The 10,884-nt window shown below is 44.2% G+C and overlaps 1 protein-coding gene across 1 annotated transcript; it reads right to left on the bottom strand.

The window, feature by feature from the left end:
- Positions 1-761: 761 nt before the first annotated feature.
- LOC149334033 (uncharacterized) lies at positions 762-7,649 on the bottom strand. Its single transcript, XM_089557838.1, has 3 exons — positions 7,590-7,649; positions 3,258-3,305; positions 762-988 (listed from the first exon to the last, which is right to left on the bottom strand). The coding sequence occupies exons 1-3, from the start codon at positions 7,647-7,649 to the stop codon at positions 764-766; spliced, it is 333 nt and encodes a 110-aa protein (XP_089413964.1). The 3' UTR covers positions 762-763.
- Positions 7,650-10,884: the final 3,235 nt, after the last annotated feature.

Here is a 10,884-nt window from a genome sequence, read left to right as displayed (position 1 = left end):
CGAGGATAGACCTGACGTGCAAGAAATAGAGTGTTTCTTTAACATCTTTTGATGCTGATTTGAAATTTCTGCGAATAAAGTAAAACATTTTACTTGCCTTAGATATTGTCTGCTGTATGTGTGTGTTCCATTTAAGAGTCTGCATAAAATAAACACCAAGGTACTTGCACTCTGAGACGCTTTCTATGGTTATGTTTTCAACAATGTATTGTGTAGGATGTTCGAACTTTTTATTTGAAAAATGGACGTGATTACATTTTCTAATATTCAGATTCATTTGCCAACGCTGACACCAATTTACTATTTTATCAAGGTCGCTCTGCAGGATAGCCCTATTGAAAATATTGAGCGTGAATTCTGCGTGCCTATCTTTGCGTGTTTATTGCCACGCAAAATGCGACGATTGAACGAGGTCGCAGAACGCGAGACATATTTCACATAATTTGCGCAAGCTGAGCAAGCTCGCAAACGCGAGACATCTCTCACGTAAGTGCGCAAGCCGCGTAAGGCTCGTACAGCAGGAGACATCCTCGCGTAATATGCGCAAGCCGGGTGAGGCTTCCAGAATGTCCGAGAGCCAAGGGTGAGTCCCAGAATGTTCAAGAGCCGAGTCTGGCTCACAGAGCACTAGACAGTGTCTAATGGAGTTACCATCATGATGCCGATAATACCTTGCATGGCTGCAAGGCTCCTACATCACTGCTCAACACGGTACGCTAATGTACTGCATTAAGGCCTCCTCATCTCTCTGTCACTGCCTCATTCAGCATGCATGTTGTGAGATAACAAGCTTTGCAGAAACGGTGCTTCGTGGGATGGTTCTCATGTGTGTAGCATGCTTGCAAAAGGACATAGATAAGGTCACCTTAACTGGCTTTATTAATGCCACATCCCTCATGATGGGTGCCACACAGTGGCTAAACAATTTCTTCAGTTTCTCCAAGTCCAGCAGGTTGGCGTCTTGATACAGGTTCTCACTATGCAGCACCTGCAAAAAGGTAGGAGTATATGCAAAAAAATTCAGTTAATCTGTTTTCTGGAAATTCCAGAAAAGGGCACAAGTACTTCTTCCATTAATGAACTAATGATGATTTCGAAAAGTTTCAGGTTTGAAATACAGACACTGGAAAACCCGACTCAAGCACGCAGACTGCTCAGCATCAAACCTGCACAAAATCTAATAACCGTGTCACACAGGCATTTTGAAGGCTTTCAAATGGCTATTAACTCAGTGGCACTTGAATACAGCTAAATGGGCATTTCCAATAGCCACTGAGAACCTAGAACAGTGTGGACATCTATTAAGATTTTGAAGGCTTTTCAGTGGTAGAAATTTGCACTCAGACATGGAGCACTCGCAACTATACACTAAGGAATAAAATCAAAGCAATTTAATCGCTCAAAGAATACTCAACATGAAATGTACAACTTATTTGACTAAAAAAAAAGAAGGCTAGCCACAAAACACTGCAGCAAGCATATTATCACTGTTGCCAATAGCACAAAAACAATGAATACCACCTTTTCAAAACTGTGTGAGCGCTACAACAGCTTCCCAGCAAAATTATCAACTGTGACAGTGGCGCCACAGCAGCTTGGTGCGAGATGATGAAATATCTCTACGGCGATCAAGTATTCTGTGTAGCAGTGGCATAACTCCCGAGTTGAAGTGCAAATCTCGAAGCTCAATCTCCCACCTCAACTGTTGTCTTTAAATACATATTTAAATTCATTGCAGCGTGCTGCAGAAGTAGGTGGTCAGATCATTCGAGAGGATACCTGCAAGCTATCTCAGGAGACGAAAGATCTGATGAAGAAACGCCAAGGCATGAGGACGTCTAACTTCAGAGATAGAATAGAACTAGGAGATCTATCGAAGTTATTTATAAGTGCAAGGTAGCCAACATAAGAAAGTTTAACATGGAGAAAACCTAGCATGCTCTAAAGCATGGAGGTAGCCTAAAATCAGTGAAGAGAAAACTAATCACAGGTAAAAACCAGATGTATGCGCTAAAAGACAAAGAGGGCAATGTCATAAGCAATATGGATAAGATAGTTAAAGTAGCCGAAGAGTTCTGCACAAATCTCTACAGTAGTGAATGTAATCAGAACGTTACGGAGAGAGGCAGTAGAGCATAGCAATGGGACATCCCGCCAGTAACGAGGGAGGAAGTAAAGAAAGCCTCAGGAGCAATGCAAAGGGGCAAAGCAGCTGGTGAGGATCAGGTAACAGCAGATTTGTTGAAGGACGGAGGAGAGATTGTGCTAGAGAAACTAGCCACCCTGTACACGCTTGCCTCGTGACCACGAGCGTATCAGGAGCTTGGAAGAATGCGAACATTATTTTAATTCATAAGAAAGAAGATGTCAAGGACTTGAAGATTTACAGACCGATCAGCTTACTATCGATTGCCTACAAGGTATTTACTAAGGTAATCACTAATAGAGTCAGAACAACCTTCGAATTCAATCAACCAAATGATCAGGCAGGCTTTCGTAAAGGATACTCAACAAGAGACCACATTCATGCAATCAATCAGGTGATAGAGAAATGGGCAGAATATAACCAACCCCAATATATAGCCTTCATTGACTACCACACAGCAATTGACTTGGTGGAACCACAGCTGCCATGCAAGCATTGTGGAATCAGGGTGTAGAAGAGTGTTATGTGAAAATATTGGAAGATATTTATAACGACTGCACAGCTACCATAGTTCTCCATAAGGTCAGCAATAAAATTCCTCTACATTCCGAGTTTTCTAACACCACCATCATTTTTTGGCACCGTGACCATATCATACAAGAATGTGAGACCTACTGCATACCTAAAGAAAATATGTGTGTAAGCCAAGCATCAGCCGTTGTATGCAATAAGAAGTCTAAGTGAAAAAGATTCGATGTAAATTAGAGAAAGCCTTGCCATTTTTGTACTTCTGCTTCTATGACTGCTTGCTGGATTTTTTTCTTTAGTTGGAAGCATTCTTCCATCCCTTATCTCTATACACTATTCCTCTGCCAAATGACTGAGTAACCCAAATAGCAATTCCTAAGTAGGGAGGGGGCCTTCCACAGTGACCACACAGGGGCCTTCAAGTTCTTGCAGCAATCAAAACATCCCTTTGTAACACTGGCCTTGAATGCACCACTATACTTTTGTGGCAGGCCAAATACTTATACAATTTATGTTTTAAAACCACACAGAAATCCACAACTGCCATTATGAAAACAACCTAGGAATGTAACCATAAGCGTACCTGGCCAGCATGATCAGCATGGAAAGGCGCCCAGCTTGTGTGCAGCTCCTAAAATGAAAGCAAATTCACATGATTAATTGCAATTTCCACAGAGACATTCTTGAAAAATCATGTTTTTGCACCACTCAGCCTCAAGCCTGCCTTCTTGCTCCTGCAGCAATGAGGCAAATCTGAGCACAGCTTGGGGTGAGCTGGTGGTATCACATTACGCACCTGACACTACATGCATCAATCTATTTGTATGATTGAATTTCAGAATGGCGAAAAAGACACACACACAGGAAAAAATGGTGGGTGGATGAGATTAAGAAGTTTGTGGGGATACAGTGGCCGCAAGTGGCAAAGGACAGGGTTAATTGGAGAGACATGGGAGAGGCCTTTGCCCTACAGTGGGTGTAGTCAGGCTGCTGCTGCTGCTGCTGATGATGATGATGATCACAGCCTGAGCACACCTACAAAGTAAAACTGTGATCTCGACCCAGCAGCACTTTACTGTGTTGAAAGAGAACAGGTACAATTGAATTACTGCATTACCTTGTTATTATAATTAAAAAGTACAGGGCTCTAAGGACTTCCTAATTTACATCGAAACGAATGGGTTACAGTGAACTTTCACGGATTACACTAACAGGCACTGAAAATCCAACACAGCTGCCCAAGAGAATATAGGCAGCCGCGCTAGCCTTCTTTTGTGCTATGCTACCTGATACCAGATTAAAATTCCAGAGCAATTTACTCATACTCTAGCACTGGGATACGTTATGCCCCAGACTGATGCAGCTGTCTTACTAAAGGCAGAGAAGCTTTCAGTGTGGGTCATGTGTGCTGTGGCGTGAACACATGCACAGCATCGCCTGCTACCATTCAAGTCCTCTGTGTACACAAATGCAGGTGCAATAGAAAACCCACATCACAAATTTGGCTAGTCTGGTCGGCCAAGCATGGGCCAGCTGATAGCACGAAGCAGCAGGTGCGACACATACCATCATCATCAGCCTGACTAGGCCCACTGCAGGGCAAAGGACTCACCCATGTCTCCACATTAACCCTGTCCTTTGCTAGGTGTGGCCACCATATCCCCGCAAACTTCTTAATCTCATCCGCCCATCTAACTTTCTGCCGCCCCCTGCTACGCTTGACTTCTCTTGGAATCCACTCCATTACCCTTAAGGACCAGCGGTTATGTTGTCTTCCCATTACAAGCCCCGCCCAGGCCCGTTTCTTCCTCTTAATTTCAAGTAGCATGTTATTAACCCGCGTTTGTTCCCTCACCCACTCCGCCCCCTTTTGGTCTCTTAATGTTAGACTTATCATTTTTCTTTCCATAGCTCACTTTGCTGTCCTTATCGTTTGGCACGTGTTTTTTTCTTTGTAATAAGGCATAAAGTATTATGCACGGATTACCACATGGCATCCTCCTATGACCGCTAAATAATTTATAATCAAATTTCTTTCTCCTGCTGTATTTGTTTCGGTTTCAACAGCTGAATGATGGCTGTGACGTCAAAGCGAGGTTATTGGTCACGTGAGGCATGAAAAACTGCAATACAATTGGTACTTCTGGCTCTTAAGGAATGCTGGCGTCAGCGCTGCAGCGAATTAAAATGACGAAGCAGCGATTATAAGTGCAGTTTTCCCACGCCTCACATGACCTATAACCTCTCTTTGATGTCATAGCCATAGTCAAATTGTTCACTGAAACAGGATGGCAGAAAAAGTTGATTATAAATTATTTAGCGGTCTCACGCGAATACCAGATGGTGATTCATGCATAGTAGTGTCTTCCGCACCATTACAGAGAAGAAAACATGCCACCAAGATTAGGTGTCTATACTCTTTTAAGCTGAACTCTCTTCATTAGCCTCCAAGTTTCTGTCCCAAAAGTGAGAAACATGCAGGCTAAAGAAAAGATTTCAGCTTAAGTACCAAAGTGGCTCTAATTACACGATGAAGCGGAAAAACTCTCCGACACTTGAACAGAGAACAAATAGGAATTCCAACAAAATTTTAGATTCTTGTAAGGCTATCAAGCATTTCTGAATATTGTAAACTGCACTTTCACACATACAGTACGCATGTATGCCAAGCTCACATTCAGTAGCTCTGTTTACCGGCTGTAATTATCACGGTCTGAGCTCAGTTACAGATTTAAAACCAGCCAAAAGATGCAACACAGGAAAAGAGAAGAAAACAGGTTGGGCTATCAACTGAATTTTTTGTGAAGGAAAAGAAGGCTCGCATGAAGATGCACCACACATGACCCACACCAGCGAAAGGCAGGACAACAAATAACTGTCACTGATATACAAGCACGTCATCTAAAAGAGAAAATTCTTTCCGTTGAAGATTGACTAATGGCTTCGCTACTCATACAGCCATTGCCTTGGAGATATGCATCAAATACCTTACAGATTTGTTTACCACTTCTACGAGGGGGTACCCAAAAGAAACCAGACTAAATTTTTTGGTCGGCAAAGCTTCTGTGGTACCGCGTTTTGCCACTAGGAGCGCATAGAACGAACATTCCAGAGTCAGTAAGCCGAGTTTCATCGTTGAAGGAGGTCAGACTAGTTTAGGCAGAGTTTTAGAGTGACGACTGTTTTGTGTGAACGTCGTTTTTGCAATGGCTGATTTTCGTGAACAGCGTGCGCCGGTGAAATTTTGATTTTTGCACGGAAAAAGTTGAATAGAAACTCTTGAAATATTAAGAAAGACGTACAAGGAAGATGCTATGGGGACAACTCAAGTGTTCCTGAATCGAATCCTGAATCAAAGCAACAATCATGCCAATGGAAAACTTCAAATTCTCTTCGCCTCAAGAAAACTCGTCAGGTGAAACTAAACCTCAAAACAATGCTGATTTGTATTTTCGACGACGTGAGAGGAGTCGTCCATTGAGAATTTGTTCCGCAGGGTCAGACAGTTAGCCGGGCTTTCTACTTGGATGTTTTGAAAAGATTGGGCAACAGTGTGCGGTGGAAGCGGCCAGATTTGTGGCGGTCGGGTGACTGGTTTTTCCATCATGGCAATGCCCCTGCTCACACAGTTCTGTCTCTACGACAATTTTGGACCAAAAATGGCATGACCCCTATTCCTCTACCCTCATACTCTCCCGACCTTGCCCCGTGCTACTTTCTTTGTTTCCTAGAATGAAAAAATAGGTGAATGGAAAGCGTTTCGCTGCTGTTACTGAGGTGAAGAAAAAAACGACGGAGGCACTCTCAAGCATCACAAAAGATGAATTTAAACAATGTTTTGAAAAATGCAATGAAAGATTCGACAAGCGTATCATTGCAAGTGAGGAATACTGTGAAGGAGATTGAAGGTCTGTGCTTAAAATGTGAACAAATAAGTTCAAACAAAAATAAGTCCGGTTTCTTTTGGGTACCCCCTCGTATACACCACTGAAATGTCACAGAAATCAGGCGTACACACTGATGGGTCATCTTATGATTTACACTCACGACATTGGCACTGTAGTGCCAGATTAGAAGCTGCCTTCCCCCTAACAAGTTAGTGCTCACTCAGGAACACATTAAAGACACCTGCACATATCCCTGAAGTAGTTTCTTGCACAAGCTAGCGGAATGTGATAAACCACTTCCTGCAAGTCCTGAACCTAGTTTTATGGGATACCATACTGCTATCCCGGTTTTAACAGCAGCGCAAAGGCCATCAACACAATGATTGGCGCAAAAATTACATTTAAAAATTTTCCCGCCACTCGATTTGAACTCATGAAGTCTACACAAAGGACTCCATGATAACCGTTCTGAGGTGAATGGCAGTTCAGCCTAGCCTCTGGAATCTGTGCCAAAAAAAACCGGAGTCAGCGCATCGCAATTTACTTCCGAAATCAGCCGGTGCTGATGAAAATTGTATGTTTTGCTTTCTCTGGCTTATAAAGCTCCACTTTCAGAAAAAGTGTCGTCTTTGTGGTTAGGATGCGGAACTTCATCATCACAGGTCAACTTCAGCTTGCCATCAGTGTCCCTTTAATGCCTCAAAGTTGAACAATAGCTCCATTCATAGAGGAGGGCTGTGCATAAATTTCGACCACCAAAGATTCTTTAACATGCACTGACATTGCATAACACACGAGCAAATATGCATTTCGCCTTGTCGAAACGAAGCCACCACAATTCAATCCCGCGTCTTTGGGCTCAGTAGCCGAACACCAATGCAGTAGGCCACAGCAGCAGGTGAAAAACAAAAGAGAGCCCTTAATAGGCAACCTAACTTGCGAAAATCAACATAACGAGGGGTCACACAAGTAGCAGTGGACTAGGAAAATAAAAGCTACTTGTGTCGGAAGATGTCTTCAGTGCTTACCTCAAAAGCCTGCTTGCTTGCTGGGCATCCTAGCACCAAGTGAAAGGCTGGCGCAGCCATACTGGAGAGCTTGGAAGAGGCATTGCTGGTAAAGCTATGTGGAGATTGCTGCAAGGTAAAAAGACACATTTAACAGCAGCACAGTGCAAAAAATGGACTAGAATCAAGCTTGTAAGGCAAAGTGCAAGGCACAAAAAGGAGCCGGTCGCAGAATGGAACACAACTGTTTAACCACATTTCGAAGTGGGCCAGGCAACAAGAAATTCATAACCACGGCAGTCATTCACAAGCTAGCCTCAGACGAGACATCACTTGCATATCGATATCCAGCATCGTTTCTACAATACATGCCACCATTCAAAAGAACAGACCACAGCAGAACGATATTTTCAGTAGAAGGCTGGTTTGCTTCAAATTCTGCATGCGTCCCTCAATTTGAAATCTGGCATGATTAGCACAGATTTCATTCTCACAGGTATGATGAATTAATAGTGCCAATTGCAGAAAAACCACACTTTTTCCTTTAACATCAAATAAGGTATTGGAGAGGTACCTCAGCATATTTAAGTCAAAGTCAGATTTATTTGCGCCATTGGTCATAATCATGAAACAATCAAGTTTATTCTTCGTACCTATTAAAGGCTCAATTACCCTTAAATTTCACTGCAACTTCGGGATTTAGGGCAAATGGAGCTAGGGCACCTGTGTGCATTTTGCAGTTGTTTGTACCATTTCAGCTCCGAGCCAAAGTATGAAAAAGCGAATGCCAAAATAGAGGCGGAAAACTTCAGAGCAATTTGTTTTTATCTCACCGTTCTGCTATTCAAGGCTCGACTATAAGTACGAACGCAGCTGGATCATATGCAGCTTCGTACCTTAAATACACAATTTATAAAAGTACAAGTGAAATACAAGTGAAAGAGGAGGAAGCTCAATCCTAACGCATACAGCTGAATCGCAGTCTACGTAGTTAAACTGCTCGAGCGCTGTTACTTCAATTACAGCGTAACATGCGGCGAGAATGTAAAGCCCGGGCCGAAGATCTATTGGTGGGCACATATTCCATTCTCGGCGAGAGATGAATGGCAGTACGGCGGCAGTACGGCGCCGATATCGTGCACCCCGCGATCGGATCAGCTGTGCATATTTGCATGGCATACTGACCATGACCGTGTGACCACTGACACTACACGCGCATTCATGCCCGTGTGCCGCCAGCAAACAACCTTTCAGCGCTGCGTGCTGCCGCGATAGGCACTGCGTCTTCGCGTCTCTGTACTAGCTGTGTTGACGTGGCCAGTTGTGCGCAAAGGCTTTGAAATAATGAACAGGTACGAAGAAAATTAACTTACCCCCAAGATGCGAGATGTCACCCGGGTAGTGGTCTCCCACCAGCTGCTGCGCCATGGAGGAAATGAGCCCCACCGTCAGCATAGCGTTTCCAGTGAAGGCGCGCAAAGGACGACGCGCTATCCGTCGAGCCCGCTGAGCCCGCTATAAACACAGGTTTACTCAGCACCTTACCACGTTTTCGTACATCGCACCAGCGAATTTCACTGCTGTCGGCACATCACATATCGGAAGAGTGACAAATGCTCATTCCAGCAATGGTTCATGCCCTCGGCACCACAAAGGACCACGACAAACGTAGTAACGCTGACCGCCATGCTGTCCCTCCCCAGACGCTGCGTCGTTGGCTAGCGCTTCGGCCAGTTCCGGCTTCCTTCGGCCCGTTTAGAAAGGCATCGCCTCCAGGCATTCCTCCAGGTCGTCTCTTTCGGGCTCTATGCTTTTGGGCAGTGCGATAGCAAAAGGACTAAAACCAAATGAAACTTTCGTTACAAAAATAATTAAGTTCTTGTGCACATATTAGCATTAAAAACTTGAGAAATTTGTGACGCATGGACGCATTAATATGCGTGTCGGTACATTCGTGCGTGCGTGCGTGCGTGCGTGCGTGAGTGGGCATGGTCTAGCGCGTCAAATCCAAAGCCTATCCGACATGCTGCATGGTTTCTGAGATCACCGCCGTGAGCTTCGCTTGTTTTCTTGTGCTGCTGCTGGGCGGTCTTGCGCGCCGCTGTTACTGTGCTGGAATCGCAAAAGAAGAAGGATTACCGGTGTGTGCTGCCGGTGGGCGCGCTCTCATCCAGGAGTGGTAGCAGGTCCCAATTAAGCGATCCGTCGGGGCATATGTGTTATGGATGTCTGGTCGACAACGATAATGAGGTCAGCAGTGCGGTGCCGTCGTTTCATGAGTCGAACCTTTCGGCCTATTGCACTGCTAACTTCGTTGCAAAAATGCCTGGCTCATAAGCAGCGACAGTGGCCATTGTTTCTGTGGTGTGTTTCGATTACAAGACGGCGCCCTTCTACAGTGTGGCTTCCTTGGAAACTTATTCGGCGGTGTGCCTGCAACGCCTATCGCTGTCAGCTCAAACTGACCGCCTGCGAGCGCTGCCTTCTTTTGCGATGTGAACGGTGACGGGACACTTACTGCCTGTGGCCGGAGCTTATAGCAAAAGCGAAGAGTGTTTTGTGTGAAGGTTTGACGAAGTGCGTGTGTCAGTCTGGATGGACCCTTAGCAAGTCATACGAGATGCGACATGCAAAAGTGGTCCACCAGTCGCTTCAGCAGAAAGGAGTGCGGATGTTTTTTACGTTACTTCAATCGAGAACTGCCCATGCAAATATTTCAACTCGTCTCTTGCCTAAACAGCATAGTAAAGAAGCTAAAGCAACAAAACTGCTGTTTCCATGCTGTATATTGATTCCGCACTCGTGCTAGAGGTGGGAAATATGTAGCAGTTATTGGCGGAGTTACAGCCTATGAAGCACGTGCAGCTTCATGTAATTGCAGGTTAGGATATGCGCCTTACATGGTATTGACTTTGTAACCAGACATAGCCATCTGTCAACTAAAAGAAATGTTCTTGCTATAGGATTCTGCAGCATTATGTATGCTTCTGGACACTGAATACCGGGTGCGTCACCTCTCTTGAAAGCACTCAGATTTGTGTACTTATCAGTACGTTTGAGATGAGAAAATTTTATCAGCTTCTTTTCTTTATTTTATAATTAGCTACACAGCATGTCACAAAAAAAAATGTTTTAAGGAAAAGTATTTCAGTTTAGAGTAGAACAGTTCAACAAAGTTGTTTTGGGCATTCTGGTAACTTCAAGATGGTATCTGATGGTTGCATACAGACGCGCAAGTCAAACCTCAAAGGGCATCAAACTTAACAGTACCCCTGAGCTTATCCTTTCGTGCTTTTTATGTGTGTGTAGATCACCT

Source organism: Amblyomma mixtum, chromosome 8, assembly GCF_055824585.1.
Source record: "Amblyomma mixtum isolate Tamu chromosome 8, ASM5582458v1, whole genome shotgun sequence".
Classification (NCBI taxonomy): Eukaryota; Metazoa; Arthropoda; class Arachnida; order Ixodida; family Ixodidae; genus Amblyomma; species Amblyomma mixtum.
The sequence above is the reverse complement of the archived record's forward strand: the minus strand, read 5'-3'. Positions and strand labels throughout refer to the sequence as shown.

What these genes read in the sequence shown, in the direction of transcription:
- LOC149334033 (XM_089557838.1), bottom strand. Translation starts at nt 7,649, where the DNA reads ATGGCTGCGCCAGCCTTTCACTTGGTGCTAGGATGCCCAGCAAGCAAG. An exon ending in CAAGCAAGCAGGCTTTTGAG is followed by an intron (nt 3,306 to 7,589) that starts GTAAGCACTGAA and finishes CTTTCATTTTAG; the next exon opens with GAGCTGCACACAAGCTGGGC. An exon ending in ATGCTGATCATGCTGGCCAG is followed by an intron (nt 989 to 3,257) that starts GTACGCTTATGG and finishes ACCTTTTTGCAG; the next exon opens with GTGCTGCATAGTGAGAACCT.